At 31.9% G+C, this 21,692-nt stretch overlaps 2 protein-coding genes across 2 annotated transcripts; one reads left to right on the forward strand and one right to left on the reverse strand.

Moving 5' to 3' along the window:
- The first annotated feature begins 971 nt into the window (after positions 1–971).
- LOC127708150 (uncharacterized) lies at positions 972–18,625 on the forward strand. Its single transcript, XM_052212990.1, has 8 exons — positions 972–1,055; positions 12,996–13,158; positions 13,741–13,944; positions 14,093–14,296; positions 14,607–15,004; positions 15,259–15,513; positions 15,829–15,927; positions 16,490–18,625. The coding sequence occupies exons 1-8, from the start codon at positions 996–998 to the stop codon at positions 17,573–17,575; spliced, it is 2,469 nt and encodes an 822-aa protein (XP_052068950.1). The 5' UTR covers positions 972–995; the 3' UTR covers positions 17,576–18,625.
- A 1,958-nt stretch (positions 18,626–20,583) lies between these two features.
- Positions 20,584–21,311, reverse strand: LOC127708434 (uncharacterized). Its single transcript, XM_052213303.1, has one exon. It carries the CDS (start codon positions 21,309–21,311, stop codon positions 20,634–20,636), a length of 678 nt encoding a protein of 225 aa, XP_052069263.1. The 3' UTR covers positions 20,584–20,633.
- Positions 21,312–21,692: the final 381 nt, after the last annotated feature.

Here is a 21,692-nt window from a genome sequence, read left to right on the forward strand (position 1 = left end):
CAGCAAGGAAGAGGCAACGAAATATTTTCACTCCATCAAAGCCTGGTTGTACACCAAAAGCAAAAAGAAAAGCATCAACAAAGACTCCAAAAAAGAATAGGAGGAGGCTCCAGTTTACATCTACATGCAAACCTCAAGATGAGAAACCAACACCACAAGTTACACAGTCACCTGGTCCTAAAGTTAAGGTAAGACTCCTGAATAAAATAATGCAATATTGTATTTGTTAATCCATGTTTATATATACTAGTATTGAACAATGCACACGTGTGTTAAAATCTGTTGTTAAAAATGAAAATGAACAGTATGTCTGTAATCTATATATAATATATATATATTTTCCCTTTTGAAAGAATGAATTTGAGGCAATTGCATGGAATGCAAAAAATTACACAGACTAACATGAGTGTACATTTTATATTGAATTCACTATGCAGGCTAGCTTCAACAATTTTTGTACATGTACATTTTGTTTATACACACACATGTACATGTATGTCCCTTCCATGAATCATTGATTTCACATATGCATACAGATTTATGATTGCGCATGTTTCTGATTAGTGTAGTGTACATTTTGTATATGAATCAATGTTTATATTTGTGTTTCAATTTCAGGTACATTTACAGTTTAAGAGCAGTTCAAGAAAAACAGACTTGAAAGGACCCGGGAAATTAGCATGTCGTTCCATTGTTCAAAAGCAACACAAAACCGCACTAAATCATCTGTTGACGATAGAAGATGCAAAAAAAGAACTTGTCAATACTGTCATGAAGAATATTTCACAAGAGGTGCAGTCATTGTGTAAAAACAAAGAATCAACTTTCAGGGGAAGCAACATTTCACGATTTTCATAAATAATAAAGAGTTGGAAAGAAACTGTCTACTAACACTTGAAATCCTTAAGATAGTTGCTGGCAGCTTTAAAAAGAAAAAAGAAACGCCAAGAGTGGTTTCCAGTATGGCAATTTTACTGTTTAACAGAAACCATCAGATGAATGCTGTCCAGTCCATAAATAGTGTATTTATGTTTAGAGGACATGTTAGGACAAGGGTAATTATTTTTTTTATTAATGTACATGTGTACATCATACATGTATACATATTAAATATATATCTATATATTCAACATTTGATCAAATTTAAAAAACAGTTTCATTTATATACATGTACAATAATAATAATACATGAATGAAGTTTGGAAAAAATTTAAAGGTGTAATTATAAAAAAGAAGATGTGGTATGATTGCCAATGAGACAACTGTACATTTATAATAATTACTTTCAATTGTGAGACCCTATATATAAATGTACGTACATGTATATAAATGTTTCATTATAGAAATAAGGAGATGTTCAATTTGTTGTATGATTAATTTACCCATAACAATGAACAACATCACTTGTCATTCAAAGTTCAAATGAAGGGGATGTGAGCAATGGTAGGTAACCATACAGCCTCCAACAATGAGACAAACCCATACACTACCAAGAATTTACCCACGTTTTTTTGGTACATTTCTACCCTCGTACATATCAGTACTGTTTGGTGAGACTAAAAATTTGTAATGTTATACTTTCTATTATTTCAGTACTGTTCATTATTATACAATAACTGTACCGTAACTAATTCTATAAATTCAGTACTGTTTTTTTCAGTACTGTTTCAGTACTGATTTCGTCAGTACTGTTTCAGTACTGATTTTGACAGTACTGTTTCAGTACTGATTTTGTCAGTATTGTTTCAGTACTGATTTTGTCAGTACTAGTTCAGTACTGACTTCGTCAGTAATGTTACAGTACTGATTTTGTCAGTAATGTTTCTGTACTGATTTTGTCAGTAATGTTTAAGTACTTATTTTGTCAGTATTGTAATTGTACCTATTTTATTAGTACTATTATTGTACTGATGTTTGTCATTTACTTTTTTAGTAAATACTTACTTTTTAGTGCGCACCTTATCCATATATCAAAAATAGTTGTTTCTTTAGGTATAGCTGTAGCAGTCGATTTGGTGTGGTTTATCTTTTTAATCTGAATGCATATTGTTTCAAACAATATTGGGAACTGAAAACTTATAAACTAAGTAAGTATAGTATGGTATATTGTGACATGTTGATGACTCTTTTTTATTTTTTTTTTTATATTTTGTATCTTGTGTAGACATCGCTGATTCAGTGTTGACCTCTATCATTAGAGAAGTTTTGACACATGTGCATCTGAGTACAATTGGTATCCAAAAATAGGTTGGATAATTCTGTGACTATATTATTATAATCCTTGTTTAGCTGGTTACATATTAAAACTTATGGTTTTTCTCTTCGACTATATCACTCTGCTGAGCAGGAATTTTTAGCGACGTGAAAATGAGTGAGGAAAAGTATCAAGCTTACTTTCGTCTATCAAAAAACTATTGAAGTGAAGGGAAAAACAACAAAAATGAAGCAAGATAAGCAGTTTATCAGATTTTCTCAAGGGAAGTGTTTACCCTTTAGAAGCACATGAATTCATTCCCGGTTTTTAGTCGAGTTGGTATTGTTTCTTTTTATGTATTTTAACTGTTGTTGTAAATGCACTTTGGTTTTATGAGTCTTTGTTTACTCCTTGATTTTGATTGCGACTGTCTTTCTGTGTTTAAAAAAAAATACGCAATCGACACCAGAGAGATTTACATTGTGGTTCGAGGCTGATATTTTACAATATCAATGTGTATAAAACCGCACAATTTATACAAATATCTAACAAGATAAGAATCTTCAATACTGTTCATTTTTGGTATTTTGCTATTGCTTAAAACATGTTGACATTAATGATTCCATATGTTAATATGTTAGGCAATGTATTGTAATTAACATAAAACAATGTCTCATCTCCTTTTTTTTTTTTATCATAACTATTTCTTTTATTTATCATAACAATTGTTTTAATATAATAATCTTTATTGTCAAATAAACATATGAAGTCTGTGACAAAAATGTCAATCATTTTCATGCCGATAATTTGTAAAGTTGCAAATGATTTTTCTTTCATATTTTCCTTTCAGAGTAAGAATACTTGAAATACTGGGAGGATTATTATGAGAAAATTAAGATAATGCCTTTACCAAGTTAAGAATATGACGGTTGTTTTCCATTCGTTCTGCTATTTTTGTGTGCTTTAGCGTTTGGTTTTGCCAGATGTTTATGAAATTTCCCCGCTTTTTAAAATTTTTCAGAGTTCAGTATTGTTGTAATCTACTTTTAGAAACATAGTTTGTAATCTTGATTTTTGGCAGCAGCAGACTTTATTTCATATGGATGTACCAGTGACATTTAAGTTTTTTTTTATTTATGTAAAAGCTGGCAAACATGGCGTATTCTTGCTATGTAGCAAGTTTTTGGTGAATTTAAAAACAATTTTTCATAAAATATTGCCTGCAAGCACCACTACATTTTTTTTATATAACGGTGGAATAAGATTCGCACATTTCAAATTATTTAAAGAATATTTCTGTTGATATATATTAAGTACAAAATATAGTTAAATTCAGCAGAAACTTAGGATACAATTGTACTATATAACCCCTTGATTATTTTATGACCCTTGTAATTAAGGTTCATAAATAAAACAATCAAAGAAACACTTAATTTTGCTTGTATCATGTTTTATTGCTCTCCCCCTTTGCCATCTTTTCTTTGGAATGCTTTATAAAATGTCAGTTTCCTGGCTGGTGTCTTTTCCTCAATTCAGTCTCACATATGATGTGTCTTGCTACATGTAGATTGGTAATTCCAGCGGACTCCCTAGTTCTAATATGAGCTCATTACAAGCATCCATCTTTTATGTTTTGGTACTTGTACGAAACTCGGAATTACATGGTTTATGATTAAATATTGTCTTTTCTGATGAATGCCATATTAAAATACATCCTTCTGTATATAGGTCTTTAATTTTCACATCGTACGTTCCCATTTCAACGGCTGTCTTCTATGCTGTTAATCATTCTGAGAATTTATTCCTAAATAAAAAAAGCAAAATATGATAATTAAATCCATCAACCTCGAAGTATTGGTGTTTGCCAGTGACAAATATTTCATGCAAATGTAGCTTTAACCATCAGTCTATTTATGTGCTCTTTATAATAATTATAACATGTCAAAAGTTTGCAGTTGATGATTAAAATGGTGTAGAAAGTTTCTGCAAGTCATAAAAACACATAATTAGTTTCATGATATGTCTTCAACTTAGTATTTTGCACCATCTTCAAAACCAGAGTGATCGCATAGATCCAGCATGGCTGAATAAAAAAATCCAAAAGTAACTAAAATGTTATTGTAAACATTTCAAACAAGAAAAATAATAAACAATATATAGCAGTCAATGTGGCGGGATTATATAAGTTTGTTGGCACCTGGGACAATGGTGGACTACTATCAAAATGTATCACAAATAAATGAAGCATCAGTAAAAAAAAACGGTCAAAATAGGAACAAGTGGGATCGGGACAGAAGAGAAAGAAGTGGGAAGTGGGAAAAGATCGGAAAAAAATACTGTGTGACAAAAACACAGGATTTGAGGAAATGAGCATGTATCGGTCGGATCCAGCAATTTTTAAAAAGGGGATCAAAATCAGGAGATAGGGTTCCCAAATTTATTTTCCCTTTCAAATGCATTAATCGCCAAAAAAAAGGGGGTTCAAACCCTCGGACCCCTCCCCCTGGATCCGCCGATGCCCACCCCCTTTTCCTTATCATATGTTCAGAAACATTCAGGATTTATAATTCTCAAATATCATAACGTTTGGTCAAGTAGTAATAATATGAATATTCAAAACAACCCTAGTCCAACTATATGTCCCCATTCAAACTTTACACCTTATCGCTATTTGTCCGCCATTACTGGACATCACACAAGTTCCCGTAAAATTTTGACGTCATAATAGAAAATATCTGACGCCACAATGGAAAAGTGATTGTTGTATGACGTCAAAAGTTCGAGCGGGACTGATTCTCGGGTCAAGCGGGATTAGCGATAAGGTGTATTCATTGATCGTCCAATAAAAGGGGGGTTCCAACCCCCGGACCCCCCTAGATCCGATAATGTGTAACGCGTATTTTCCTACTTAGGATATGTGTTTTAAATTAGCCATGCGACAATTTTCTCAGTTTTAAAATATTCAATGTCTTCAATATATACCATACCTTTTGTCCAGAAGAAGTTTGAACTGTTGATTTGTTGAAATGTCAGTGCGAGTGCAAAAATAACGTTTGTAAACAATGAATGACGTCATGAAATCCAATCACATAAACGTAGGCAATTGTAATACTATGTTCAATATTAACCCTCTTGCTGCCAAAGGGACATTTATGGCTTCTACACACAAATCTTGTTGATTGTGTAGAACGTCAAAGGTCCATAGTAACGTCACAATCCTGAGGAGCACTGACTATGTCATAAGACGGCGCCAAAAGGACGATTTTGGCGGGAATGAAGGTCATGAAGCAAACTGAATTAAATGCATTATTTGTATACTTAAAACGGATGTCAAAAAATGATACAGGATCATAAGCTTGTTAGTACTGTAATACCAACTTATTTAACGTGTTTACTAATTATCTAGTTCGTCATTTTCATGTAAAATGTTGCATACTAGTACTTTCGAGAAATTTGTTAAACGTCAGTTTTTTTCATACATCTTTCAATCAGAATATCTCATATAATAATCGCATTCCTAATAAATAATCATAGAAAAGGTAACTGTTATACTTGATTACGCGAAATACTAATATACACAATACACGCTTTATTTTAGAGAACTGGAAAATTTCTTTAGGACTCAAATGCCGCGATTGAATTCTCAGTGAAGAATTTTTTTTGTAAAAGTACACAAATGTTACCCGATATACTTGTACTGCCATACGATATTTCAATACATTTTATTCCCGTTTCATCATTGAAGCATTAATCTAAAAAAATATTTATTTTCATTCGAAATGGGGATGTTAAATAAGGGAGCTACCATTTGATTTTTATGGGGGTCTAGGATGAAATTTGAAAAAAACAGGCAGGACAGGAGTTTTGAGTACAAAAAAAGGCAGGATGAGACACTTGCAAAAAAAAAAGTCAGGATGACAATTTAGGTAAAAAAAAGTCAGGATAAACATAAAAAAAAATGCAGGACCGAATAGAGTGAAAAATAAAAAGACAGGACAAAATTGTTCATCCTAGCACCCCCCCCCCCCCCCATAAAAATCAAATGGTAGCTCCCTAAGTAGGTGACCCAATGATTTTTTTCCTATCCTACAAATCATCCTTTCCCAGCACTTGGCAAAACCTCAATTTTGAGCCATTCATCACAGATCTTTTACTTTGTAGGACCCACTGAGCAACAGATTTATTGTACATTAAATTTCATACGTCCTAAATATTGCATGAAATACTTGCCAACTTGGTTAAGAATCAGTTATGCATTTCACTTGACAAAGATAAAACAAAAGCGCTTATAAACGGCTAGTAGCAATGGGTATATTATTTTCATTTTTTTTTTATAAAGACAAGAAAGATAAAAAAAAAAACTATATTTCAAGGTTAAAAGTTGTATTTTTAAATAATGTTGTATTAAAAACATAGTTTATAACAATCTTAGAGCAATAGTTTTCATACAATTACTTTTACATCGCTTTTCATAATTACGGCTCAATTGACGCGGGAAAAATTATGGACGGCGGGAAAGCGCTGTTCTACAGAGAGGCACAAGTTTTGCAACGTCACAGATATGAAACGTCAATATGCTTTTGGTGCGACAAAGCAAGACAAAAACTCAGCAAGAGGACGGCAAGATTTTGAGACTACAGCAGAGAAAATATTGTTCTACAAGCCACTTGCAAAAAGTCTTAAAGTTATAGAAACAGACGATTTCCACGACAAGTCAGAGATGAAGGGTCCTTTTCGAATCGTCTACGAATTGCTATTGTTCATGTAAGTTTTACAAACTTAAGAAATCATACTTTTACTCGTTTTTTTTTTTGTGAACATCCTGATATAATTTCTTATTTTTTGTCTTCTATTTCGACAAAAAACTAGGCCTATTTGATCCTATTTCAATGCACTTTTTTAGTGCTAAGTCAGTAGAGTGGGGTGCTCATTTTCGCCATAATTTTCCATGTTTTCTGTAGTTTATGTTCAGGTCTTTATGTTTTTGAAGTATACTGATATTTCTATATGAAGATAACATCAAAAGAAAAATATTCTTAGCTTGAAAACGTGTTTCTTTGAAAAAAATTCATCTGAAAAGTTAGATTAAAGGCAATTTGAAATTTCCTGATGTTTTGTCAAAGGGGGACACATATTCGCCATTTTTACACATCTATTTAAAACAACATAACTGCAGCTTAAAACAATATTTATCAAAACGTTGTCCGTTTTTTTTTTTGGTCCTTTGCGCTGAGTGCCAAAATTTTGTCTAAGTTTAAAAAATAATCATATTTGTTATAAACATATAATTTACCGTCATATTTCTTCCATTTCATCCATCCTTTGAAGTTTTTACACCTCAAAATCATAAAACGGCGAAATTGTGTCCCCGGCGAATATGTGCACCTCACTCTAATTATTTTTCTGAACATAAATACACACTTCATGCATGTAATTATTAAGAAAAATACATCCAAAAAAAACGAAAAGAATAGAATATTAACAATGTCAATGAATGATTTTTTCCTCAGTGTCATCTGGATTATATAACGGTTTAGCACATAAAGTTACAGCATAAAATTACCTTAGAGTCTACCTTTTTGATTCCGTTAACGTCAGACGTATGCAGTCAAATTCACAACTGTATTCACCCAAATTGCCTTTTCAAACAAACAATAAATGTGTGTACATTTGGTTCACATGCATGTTGACATTTATGTGTAAGACAAAAAAATTATTATCTCAAAAAATGTCTTTCCTTTGGAATTTAGTTCAAACGGGTTCCATAAGGGGTAACAGAACGTTGGACTTGCATATATTTGTTTATAAAAAAGAAGATGTGGTATGTTTGCCAATGAAACAACTCTACACAAGAGACCAAATGTCGAAATGACACAGAAATTAACAACTATAGGTCACCGTACGGCCATCAACAATGATCAAAGCCCATACCGCATAGTCAGCTATAAAAGGCCCCGAAATGACAAATGTAAAACAATTCAAACGAAAAAACTAACAGCTTAATTTATGTACATAAAAATGAACAAAAAACAAATATGTAACACACCAACAAACGACAACCACTGAATTACAGGCTCCTGACTTGGGACAGTCACATACATACAGAATGTGGCGGTGTTAAACATGTTAGCGGGATTATATTTTTCACCTATATTCTTTTATAATAAGATACAAACTAAAGAGACATAAATTTTGCCTCCAACGGCAAGTGAGAAAAGACCAAGAAACAGAAAACAGACAATTATCCAATGTCCCTTCTTTTTTCACGGATTTAATGCAACTTTAGAATGGCAGGCTTTCATATCAGTCCCTTTGTTGTCTTTATGAAGTAGCCATGAAAAATAGAGAATAATATGGTGCTTGAATATATAGAAAAGAGAATAACAGGCAAAATTTATAATAAATAGTGAAAATGGTATAAAATATTAAAGAATACAGAAATGAAGAAACCCCATCCAGACCCTTTTATAAAGTGCACAGTTTTCTTTGCTTTCTTAATCTTCCTGTTTGAACAGGTCTTGTCCTGGTTTTCATACTACAAGGGAAACTGCATGTGAAATTTATATGAAGAGATCATGTACATACACTTTGTAGAAATATATTTTTTTTCATTGGTCAATGATTGAATTTATGTCGGTTCAAGGCTCCATTAGTCCGACACCCCAAAAGTCCGACGACCCAATGAACCGACACCCTAATAATCCGACACATAATTATTGAACAAAATTTCGTATAAATAATCTTTATTTCAAGAGGATAATCCCATTATATAAAAATAATCCTACTGAGTCAGTGAGAGTCCTCAAAAATACTAACATATTCATAAAGTACTTACAATACATGTATTCAAAATGTGCTTTATGTCCAGTGGCAAATATTACATGCATGTTCAAAACAATTTAATTATATAATAGTTATTGAAAAACTGGTCATTATCGTGATATATGGACTGTCTAATCTATGATTATAGAATTGACTGTCATAATTTGACAGACTCTAATTTCATTGTCATGGATCATTGAACATGTCAAGTTTCTGTGGTACTTTTATGCATTAAACTTTCAAAAGAAATAGTGCATGGTCAGTAAAGCAGGCACGACATTTCAGCGTGGACACTCTTGTTATATCAATGTGTTATAATATTTCAATTGACCACTATTTCCCAAAGATTCCTGAATTAGGACAGGCACTTTTATTCCTGTTCGTGTATGTGGCGACTTAACCCACCTGCTAAAGGGTATGGTACATGTATTTAATGATGGGGAAGTCTGTCCTTTTGTCCTTATGTCCCATGTGTCATCGATTGCTCATGAACCACTTGACAGAACTTTGTAACACTTCGATACAATCTTTCTCTCATGATGTACTTTTTCAAATGACTATTTATAAAGTATTAGGTTCATAAATAATACCATAAAAAGCATGTTGGGAATAACAACTTTTTACAAATTGATGCAAAATATTTGATGCAGTATCAATTGTTATAGGTTTCCAAAAATGGATCCCACCAGAACAAAAAGAATAAGTCTATGAGGAAAATAAAGGCATAGATCAGCAACTAAAAAACTAGTGCGCTCATGAGACAACAAACCAACAACGATTAATTCAAAAGAATAGAGAGCAGCATTCAACAATTGAAAGATGTCAATATGGTTAACAAAGAATTCTATAGGAAGTACATATCCGTACACAAAACCTCAGTTAACTGTTTGACAGATTGCATTGATATTGTGCTCGAATGATCAGATTATGTTTTGTTTTGGTGCCGATCCAAAGATGAGTGTCACATCAGGACATAGTTTAACATATGAACCTAAAGGAAATCTAAACAAATATCTCCTTCTCTGAAACTGGATTACAGATTGAAATGATAATTTAATCAGAATTGCCACTGTTACAAATAATGAAAAATTCAACAAGAAGAATCCTTTTTTAAAAATTTTAAACTGCTGTATAAAATAATGAAATGTTGTATGATTGCCAATGAGACAACTACCCACCAAATTTCAGATGAAGTGGATATTAACAATCATAGGCAACTGTGCAGCCTTCAAAAATGAGAAAACCCATACCGTATAGTTAGCTACAAAAGACGAAGACATGAAAAATATGAAACAATTCAATTTAGAAAAGTTAACGGCATAATTTATAACAAAACCATTTAAGAATGTCAGAGTGCAGCCTATATTGAAAACATGGAAATTTGGCAACCCAGACTTGGGGCGCTAAAATTTTTCTCCCAATCGTATTAGATCAGTTTTCAAGTAGGTAACCCATAAATGATTATTCCATTCTTTTTTCATTTTTCTCCATGATAATATGAACCTTTATTTACGTAATACCACCTTTAGCAATGCATGTACACTATACATATTATGTTATGGTTGACCTATAGTTGACCTTATTTTTGGACTTTAACAAACATGATAACATTGAAATCTGACAGTGTTATAATCAACCTTTTATTTTTCAGAAACAAGTTGGCGAAGATATGTGATATCACATGCATTGGAAGAGCAGTGCAAAATAACACTGAAGCAGAATTATGAAACAGTGATTAAAAACATTAAATTGAGAGAGAAATTTTACATGTAACTATATCATGCTGTTCATTCTTAAGATTACTGTTTGTTGTACTTGCAATGGAAGTGAATACAGTAGATAAAAAGAGAAAGTTTAACATTTGAGATCTTCATCTTGTTTTATTCAGTTAACAAAAAAAATCAATGTTGATGAGCAAAGCATGTATTTTAATGGTCAACAAATGTACATTAGTGACACATCGCCATTAATCCCGATAGGGAGTGTCACTACACGGATTCCACTGTACAGTTGCAGCTCTCGATGGGTGCTCCGTAAACGGAGGGATCTACGTACATACATACATACATAGCCACCTGACCACAATTGTCAGGAATAATGTAAAATTATTAATCATGTTTTTTAGTACTAGTATTGAAATATTTTCAAAAAGTAACTCAAATCCATATAACTTGTAATAGTTTATGTAATTTGTAATGTGAGGTATATTTGATTAAGTCATTTTTCATGAAAGGAGAAGGTCTTTTTGTGGGAATTTATGCTAAAAAATCAAAAAGGTTATAAATTTATGTACCAAATGACATCCTTCAGACATTTTAAAATCATTCTGTTGGAAATCGGTCTTTAGATTTTGATACTTTTTTAACCTCTGTATGTCTGTAATATGCAAATCCATCACAGTTTTCTGAGGAATTACAAATCAAGAGATTCCTGAAAGTCATCAGTCCTCATGTGAACATGATTTACTGAGTAATGCAGTTTAAAATTCACCCATTCAACTTCCTGTTAACAGGATACCTATTAATTCTTACTGGCTAGGATGAAATTTGAAAAAAATAGGCTGGACAGGAGTTTTTAGGTAAAAAAAAGTCAGGATAAACTTAAAAAAAAAAGCAGGACCGAACACAGTGAAAAATAAAAAGGCAGGACAGATTACAACTATAAAAAAAAAATGCAGGACAAAATTTTTCATCCTAGCTCAGTGTGTAATATTGGTCTAGTACAAAATAGTGTCATCATTTATATCTGAGTATCAAGTCCTCGTTCTGATTATGCACTTAACTTGCCACTGGATGACAAAACATCCACCAATCCATCTTCTCAAAAGTAATATACCCAGTTCCAATGTTCAAGTCTTGTTAAATATGTTTTGATTTGACCCAAGCAAGACACAAATACATGTAATATGATATTGTCAAATATAAAACCTATATTAATAAGAACTTACTAAAAACATAAACCATATCAATTGACCGCACCAGAATGAGATGCAAATTTGACAATGCCAAAATATTGAAGAAAAAAAAACCAGCTAAAATAACTGTTGAAGAGCTGGACCTAAAGTAAAACAAAATCAGAACAAAAAATCAGAGAAATAAAAAAACATAACGAAATCATCAACATGTCACAGTATAGAAAAGGATGGAAACGGAGTAAGTGTCAAAGAGAACATTTAACCCAACCCAAATGTACAAAACAACCTAAGACCACCGATACCTTAATTTTGCTATTAATACATAATTACCTAGTTGATTAGTTTTTCAGTTCTTTTTATTTTCAAATTGGCATCACTATATGCATTCAAATGTAAACATTGTAACCAATTGTAAGATAAATAAACTAAAGTGCACAGCTACGTACTTAAAGAAATGACATCTTTTTTTAAATGAACACATTAATCCATGCACTGAAAAAAGTAAGAATATACTTAAAACAGTAATGAAATATTCCGTACAGATACAGTACTGACTTAATCAGTATCATAATGAAACAGTACTGAAGAAATCAGTACTGAAACAGTACTGACGAAATCAGTACTGAAACAGTACTGACAAAATCAGTACTGAAACAGTACTGACGAAATCAGTATTGAAACAGTACTGAAAAAATCAGTACTGAATTTATAGAATTAGTAATTGTACAGTTTTTGTATAATAATAAACAGTACTGAATTAAAAGAAAGTATAACATTACAAGTTTTTAGTCTTGCCGAACAGTACTGATATGTACGAGGGTAGAAATGTACCAAAAAAACGTTGGTAAATTCTTGGTAGTGTACCATATAAAGTATCATATTAACAGCTAGCAGCTGCATTTTACATTTTTGCCCTTGGTAATTCAACTTAAAAACTCCCAACAAATATATTCATATACATGTATGTAGATGCATTCTTGTTAAAATGGATCTAGGATGAATTAACTCAACTGTTTTAATTTTTTAAATATCTAATGTAACTAAATATTGTGTTGTTTTCTATAGGTGTACAGTACATTTAACAGAGCAGGCTTTTCCACCTCTTACAAGTCAACACTAAGTCGGATAGATCAGATATGTGAATCCTTTGATATCCCTGTTAAGAACTGGGCAAAGGCAGTTTCTGAACAACACAATCAGGACACTAGCAGTACAGACTTATCATCAAGTAAGCATTCAAACATTAAAAATGCTTCTAGTCATTCGTCATTATGAATATGAATATTTTGAATTTCTAATTAGTCAAAAGAAGCATGAGATACATTTTTGTTGAAATTGATGTATCTTTTTAATTCATTATGTTCATTATTTTTTCACATTGTTATAGAAATCATATGTGTACTGATTGATTTTTTTTTACTTCAATCTGTCAGTTATTTAAATTTGCTAAAAGGAGTTTGGCAAGTTAACAGTTTTTCCATAAAAAAAGATGGGTTAAAAGTTTATTCAGAAATTTTTGCTATGTTTTTATGTAATGATTAGCAATGAGCATTAAATAGATCCGTACTGTGACCCATAATGGTTTACCGGTACTTATATAAATTTTGACTTGGATGGAGAGTTGTCTCATTGGCACTCATACCACATCTTCTTATATCTACTTGTATTTATGCCACTAATCAGTGATTCACAATAGTAAATAACGCATGCTTGCATTAATTTTTGACTAACAAAAATAAGTATTTTAAAGTCAGTTACAGACATTCACTTTCGATTTTTTCAACATATTACACTTTTTATCACTTTGCAGGTGATCACTGTTATGCACAAACAGTTGAAAGAGACAACGAGCTAGTGACTCCAAGTACACCATTTACATGCAGTGAGGAATCACCAGTTATCTATATAGCCGAACCAATTTCAACCTCTGCAGCTTCTGACAGCAACGTACAAATGGATACATCTTTACAGAAAACTCCAGGAAATTATATACTCCAGGACAACACTAGTCCAGGTATGATATTTGGATTTTTTTTATTCACAATAGTAGATAACGCATGCTTGCATTAATTTTTGACTAACAAAAATAAGTATTTTAAAGTCAGTTTCAGACATTCACTTTCAATTTTTTAAACATATAACATTTTTTTATCTTTTTGCAGTTGATCACTGTTATGCACAAACAGTTGAAAGAGACAACGAGCTAGTGACTCCAAGTACACCATTTACATGCAGTGAGGAATCACCAGTTATCTACATAGCCGAACCAATTTCAACCTCTGCAGCTTCTGACAGCGACGTACAAATGGATACATCCTTACAGAAAACTCCAGGAAATTATATACTCAAGGATAACACTAGTCCAGGTATGATATTTGGATTTTTTCCACCTGTTTATTTTGTATGTATTTTGAATTTATACAAATTGATCTTTATCAATATATTCTTAACAGCTGTAAGTGAATTGGCAAGTGTTTTTTCTTCTTCAGTGATTGATAATTATCCATATGACTAAATTTTTATATTACTAATTACATTACAGAGAAGACATTAAATAAAATTCCAGACAAATGACATAGAAGGTATATAAACTATTCAATCTATATTGTCATTTTTATGACATGTCATTTATAATAATATGGAGTTGAAAAATATAAAACAACTAATTTTTTTCAGATATGGATTCACCATTTACTACAACTGCAGATGAAGCAATTTCTGGAAACACCTCCTTTGAAATAGTTATGGACAACTTAAATTGTCGACAGAAGACTAGACATAAAACACTTGAAACCAGTAATAAAACTCACAATCTTGTCCATTCAATAGCAGTTCAACATAGAATTACGGACAACACCAAAGACGCTCTCCATCCACAAGCAGACATTTTGTCTATTCACAATGAAGCCTTTATACCAAACCATGAAGACTATGAAGCTTTGCATTCAAATTTCAGAATATTGATCAAAAGAGCATTAGTTGAATTTGTACCTACACTTAAAGATAGCCAAGATTTAGTTGAGTTCCACATACAGCACCCATATTCAGAGTTGTCAGCCAAAAAGAGTAATGTTGTAAGTAATTAAAGTATATGTATGCATTAAAATAAAGGATATTAATTATTAACGGTATGATGTATGATTATACGAAAAAAAAAAAAAAAACTTAAAATGAATATATATATATGTAATTTAATTTCACACATGCTTGTTTATATCTGCTTCAGTGTTTTAGATTCAATTTGATTTTTACTACTGACATTTCTGTTGAATTTGTAATATATCGATAACACATCTTTTATTACATATTTGACCTAATTTCATTTCAGATTCCCTTAGGTATACTAGAAAAAGATGAAAACATAACAGAGCAGATGATACAAGTGGTTGAGCATCTTCAGCAATATGTACCAAGAACAAAAGATGGTAAAATGATGCCTATTTTACTTGGTGGTGACGCTCTTAGTGTTGAGAGGGGAGAAGCAGCCAGTCGTGCAAGGCTTGATGCTATCACAGCTGAAGATGGGTTGGATAGCTTTATTTGGAAAAGTGAGGATTGGCACGGGCATGTTATATCTTTACAGGTAGGTGCATGTAAAACTATGAAATTGTATTACAAGTATTTGAAAATTTTATGACATTAATAATAAAAACTTAAAGAGATGTGCTTTCAACAAGAATTTTTTTATGTTTTAATTGTAATTTCCATCTACATTTATGAACTTAATAAAAAAAAAGCAGTGTATTGCAAATAATAGCTAAATAGCTTAATAATAGGTACATGTATGAAATACCATTTAATTGTTTAAGAGATATTTTACATAATAAAGTAAAACAAGTTATATACTTGTGTTTGGTTTTTCAGAAACTTGCAATATTACATGATTATTCTTTTTCAGGAATCATACAACCTTTTGTATAAAGGATCTTCATCAGGTGAAAAGGGAACTCTGTTTCAGCTGAGGAATCAGTTCGACAGACGTGGCGTTAATTCAGAGGTTTGTACACCAATTAATCAGTGTGTCATAATTTTTAATTCTGTTGATAAACCTGATTGATTGATATCTGCTTAATATCCAATCACAAATAGTTAGTCCATATTCATTTTTGCCAATGTGAAATTACTTAAAAGAAAATTTTTCACATTCTGTAGTTTTCTTTATCAATACCATGACATACAAAGTACTGCAATGTGCCTGAATATAATGGAATATCGACTAATTGGCATGCTTTAAGAAATATAAAGTTTTGCTATGCAACTGACAGAAATAACAGAAAAAAAGTGAGAATGCTTGAGAGAGTACTTTAAAACACCCCTACAACATATATATGGTGACAAAAAAAAAATCAAAAGGAAGGTATCATACAGCCTTTCTTAACAGTCTAGATTATTGCTTAATGACGGCAAATATTTCATGCATATTTCAAGAAATGGGTCACTCTTAATTTTACTCCTAAAAAGCACTGTATCTTAATGTACATGTATATAGCTATTCTTCACTAAACAATATATCTGAAATTACAATCATTGCATCATTTTTTTTTTTTTATTATTTGTAGGTGAAGAATGCGGTCAATGATTGCCGTGAGATTTTAAGGTTTGTAACCAAAGGTCACATTCTGTTAGCAGCAATGCAGATTCTTGGGCTAACATCATTAGATGACTTTGAGACGAAAGTTGGAAAAGACGATATAGAAAAGAAATCTTTTCTGGATAAGCTTGCCAATGACATTGTTACCCAGTTTGTTGCAACCAAAGAGTTAAAGTTTGATCAGATTGGAAAAGATCAGCAGGAAAATGACAACAGAGTAAAATGTGGATACCCTGGCTGTCCAAAAACATTTGCCATAGATGGAAGGTGCCGACAAAAGCACAGAGATACCTGCCAGTATAAACATTTTCAACATCTGTCCGAAGGAAATCCTGCTGGCAACACAAGTTCCAGTAATTCAGATACCACAAACACCAGCTCAAAAAAGGAGGATTTTAAGTTCAATTATGCCTGTAATGTTTTAAGAGAGGGCTTGATGGACTGGAATCGAGATGATGCTTCCAAGGAGAACGATGGAGATCGCCTTATAAGAATGTGGAGGTTTGACATGCTAAAATTTTCCATGACAAATCATACAAAGTACTGTCAGCTAGCTTTCAAACTGCAGGCACAACTAATGGCCCTACTTCCTCCAAGACTAGCTTTTGAGATGAAGCACAATAGATCTGTTAGTATTCATGGTACTCAAGGTGGAAACGTTCCTGGTGACCAAGCCCTGGAGTTTATGAATATACGTGCTAAAGATGCATTAGGCTCTTTGCACGGAAATATGACATCATCGTCAATTCAACGTATTGGTCGTAGTTTGCAGGGATGCAACCACATCTTAGATTGCTATTCTAAAGGACTAGACCAGTACTTTGGAAAACCATCAAACTGGAAGCCATCACTTAAGAAGGACATTGATATGGTTGTTAACCAGTTGAAAGACGAAAATTTGTTTGACAGAAATCCTGGTCGCTACTTTCGCTCGTTTGACAACATCGAATTTGAAACTTTAGGCAAGTTGAATGGAAACAAGTTGTATAAGTGGTTGACTGGAAAGAAGGAGCAGTATGCCATCATTCAGAGAACAAGGTCTTATACTGTATAAACTGAACCAGGACTTTTCCCTAGTGCAATAGTTGTTTTAACTGTCTTTCTTGTATTTTACTCGCACAGTGTAGCGCAATATTTCATTTTTAAATAAGTGACATGGGTTTTTTGTCAGTGTTTGTTTTCCTGTACAATAGTTACTGATTTTGTAAAACATTTGTTACAAGAAGAGAAGTTAGAGTAACGCAATATAGATTTTTTATTTTGAGCAAATGAGTTAGTGCAAGTTAATATTGTGATTCTTTGGGTTTTGTTATATGTTAACATGAGTTAGTGCATATCAATATTGTGATTACTTGAATTTGTTTTGTGATGAAATGATTTAGTGCAATGCATTATTGTGATTTTTAGGTTTTGTTATATATTAACATGAGTTAGTGCAAATAAATATTGTGATTACTTGAATTTTTTTTGTGATGAAATGAGTTAGTGCAATGCATTATTGTGATTTTTTGGGTTTTGTTATATGTTAACATGAGTTAGTGCAAATAAATATTGTGATTACTTGAATTTTTTTTGTGATAAAATGAGTTAGTGCAATGCAATATTGTGATTCTGGATTTTGTTTCAAGTGATCATGACTTGGTGCAATGCAATATTGATCATTGTTTTTATTAAAGTAAAAAGGAGTTAGTGCAATTTGATATTGTGATTATTTGGGTTTTTTTTAAAAAGCCAGCATGATTTAGAGCAATGCAATATTGATCACTGTTTTTTAATTATAGTAAAAATGAGTTAGTGCAATGCAATATTGTGATTCTTTGTTTTTTTATGTCAACATGATATAGTGAAATGCAATATTGATCTATAGTAAGCATGAGTTAGTGCATATCAATACTATATTGTTATTATTTGAATTTTTTAAGTGTTAAGATGAGTAAGGGAAATGCAATATTGGTTAATATTTTTGTTTAGTGTTTGAAGGTAATATGAGGTTTTGCAATGTAAGAAAAGTTGTTAATAATTTTGTTTGCCGTCTATCTTTTTATGTGTATAGTGCAATGATGGTTCAGTTTCTGTTAGATACGAATTTGAACTGTAGTGTTTTCTTCTGGTTGATTGTTCAACTATATAATATTTTGATAGTAATAAGTAAAGCCAGCATAAGATCATCATTAATTAATGCATGATATATTATAAATGTTGTATTATTATTATATGTTCATAATCTGATACCGTCCATGCATGTATGTAAATATTATCTATTTGTTTTGCCTAGTTATCCAGTAATCATGGAAATAAAAAATATTTCATCATGTATATTGCTTTATTCTTTCTCTTCATTTTGTAGTTGAAACTATTCATAAGCTGTATGTTTAAAAATAAGGAGATGTGGTATGATTGCCATTGAGACAACTATCCACAAAAATTCCAATTAAGTAGATGTACATGTAAGCAATTTCAGGCAACTATACGGCCTTCAACAATGAGGAAAAACTCATACAGTGTAGTGGGCTTTAAAAGACCAAGACCTTAAAAAAAATGAGACAATTCAATTGAGAAATTCAAAACATAATTTATAACAAAAATTTTATGAAAAACAGTTGACAGACATGAACCAACGACAACCACTGAACTGAAAGATCCTGACTTGGAAATAAAGTAAAGCTATTTGTTTTAGTTTTGACCTGTTGCACAAATTTTATTATCTGGCAATCTTTCATTCATCCTTGTCCTTTTTCGGTTTCTAGACATAGGTTGTCTCTACCTAAAACAACATGAACAAAGTTGCTGGTGCATGCTATGCTGGTGAAGATCATGTTTTTCTGTTGAATAATTTTAACCCGACCTGTTAAATATATAAAAATAAGATGTGTAATGATTTCCATGGAGACAAATCTCCGCCAGAGACCAAAGGATGTAGAAGTTTTAAAGAAGACCTTACGAAAAGGCAGAACCAATGAATTCACCTTGAAATGAAGTCTATATTGTTTCTGATATTATGTAGAATAATGTACCGAAAAAGAATTCTAGACCCTGACCGCCTGACCTGTGTGAAACATAATTGTCTAGGATACTACCAAACAGGGTTAAAAGTTTTGAACAAAAACTATGAGATTCAAGATTAATATTTTAATTTAAATACCCTGTGCATTATGCCTCCAGGGTACATCTTTCATAATTTATATATATACACATATACATTTACAAACACTTCAAACTCACAAAAACGTGTACATTAACAGGTCATCACTTTTTTACACATAAAATACCTTTTATCAACCCAGACTTTTATTTCTTGAAAATAAAACTGAAAATTGTAAAATAAATTAAAGCATATGCTATTAATAATAATCATTTCAAAAATTTTCCTTCATAAAATATGTCAATTTTACATTTTACTAAATAAAAACAGATATTAGCTATATACATGTTTAGGTTTCAAGTAAGGTTTATTGCCATATTGAGAATTCGAAGGTTGAAGACTATATCTTGCAAATGACAATTAAAACTATTAATTATAGACAGTAATAGACAACTAATTCAGATTGCTGTACAGTTCAAAAGTACATGTACAAAAATAATGAAAACAAAGATGTTATGATATTGCATAAAACCACATTGACATAAATGTACATTTTTGTACATACACAGTTCAATTTATCAACATACTTCCTCAATGAGCAAGAAAATTTCTTTTGAAAGTTCATTGTTCAGCAGCCCTAGGTCAATAATGTCATCTTCACATAACAGATAGTTACAATTTGTCACAATACATTCAATTAATGAAGCATCAAAGGCGTTAACATCTTCACTATTTTCTTCAATGAGACATTCTTAGAAGTCCATCAAGTTTGCTTTTAACAGTTTCAATTTACATTCATCAAGATTTCTTACTGAATTGTCATATACATCAGACGGGGGCATCTCAGATGCAAAGTCCATAATGCACTCTAGGGGAACACAACCTCCACATTTGCAGGAATTGAAACATACACAGCAACAACGACACAAGTCTGAGTTTGGTTTGTCAGTAGAATTAGAATCAGAGCAAGTGCAAGCTTAAAATGACTGTTCATCGCATGTCGCAAACAAGATGTGGATTTGCAGAAATCTCACATTTCAGGACTGGATCTGTCTTTGGCAATATCATGCCCTGTAAAATAAACTATGGACTGACTCTGGCGACCATCTCTTCCTGCACGTCCACACTCCTGGGCAAACTGTTCAAGGCCACGTGGGGCTCCCCAGTGAACCACATAGTCTATATCTGGGATGTCAACTCCCATACCAAACGCCACAGTTGCAAAAACTAATCGGAGTTTACTGTTGTTTTGGGGAAATTCCTCTAAAACATGGTCTTTGTTTAATTTTGCAGTTGATCTGTGGTACATCGCAACAAGTCTTTCAGTTATATTATCACACTGATTAATGTTCATGCTGAAATGTTCGTACAAATTTGCACATGTGGCAATGTTTCGGCAATACACAACCGTTTTCTTTGCATTAAACTTGTTCTTTACAATATCATCTAATAACCATTGCAGTTCAATGAAATTGTTTCTAGATTTCTTAACTGTGTACATGATGTTTTGTTGGTCTGGTAATTGATATACTGTGGTTACTTCTTTTTCAATCATGTCCAACTTTTTTAATATCTGTGTTCTGATGCTTTTGGTGGCTGTTGCTGTTAATGCAACAAATATCACATCATCTGGACAAATAGAGCGAAGTTCTCCTAATCTGCTGTACTCCTGCCGAAATTCACCACCCCTAAAAAATAAAGCATACATTGGCATACAGTTTAGTTCAGTTTACTGCGTGGTACATGTATACACTACAATAAGAACAGCAAAAAAAAGTAATTAATAAGCTATTTGATTAACAATTATTCTATTTCTTTAGAAAACTTGATCTTCGCATATTAAGTTTAAAAACACTTGTCTAACTGTCTAATGTTAAGAGTTGTTGTTGTAATAATTAATTATGTCAATCAATTGTAACTGATTTGGGAAATAAAAATGTTCTATTCTTTATTCTATTCTGTTTGATTTTCTGTGACTGTCAGACTTGTATCCCCATGTCTCCTTTTATTCTAAATAAATATATTGACACATTTATTCCATTTTTTAAATGTGACTGTCATGTTAAATTTGTATGATCTTAAAAAAAAA

The sequence above is a fragment of the Mytilus californianus genome, unplaced genomic scaffold, assembly GCF_021869535.1.
Source record: "Mytilus californianus isolate M0D057914Y unplaced genomic scaffold, xbMytCali1.0.p SCAF_7, whole genome shotgun sequence".
Classification (NCBI taxonomy): Eukaryota; Metazoa; Mollusca; class Bivalvia; order Mytilida; family Mytilidae; genus Mytilus; species Mytilus californianus.

What these genes read in the sequence shown, in the direction of transcription:
- LOC127708150 (XM_052212990.1), top strand. Translation starts at nt 996, where the DNA reads ATGAATGCTGTCCAGTCCATAAATAGTGTATTTATGTTTAGAGGACAT. An exon ending in CAGCCAAAAAGAGTAATGTT is followed by an intron (nt 15,005 to 15,258) that starts GTAAGTAATTAA and finishes ATTTCATTTCAG; the next exon opens with ATTCCCTTAGGTATACTAGA. An exon ending in GACGTGGCGTTAATTCAGAG is followed by an intron (nt 15,928 to 16,489) that starts GTTTGTACACCA and finishes TATTATTTGTAG; the next exon opens with GTGAAGAATGCGGTCAATGA.
- LOC127708434 (XM_052213303.1), bottom strand. Translation starts at nt 21,311, where the DNA reads ATGTATGCTTTATTTTTTAGGGGTGGTGAATTTCGGCAGGAGTACAGC.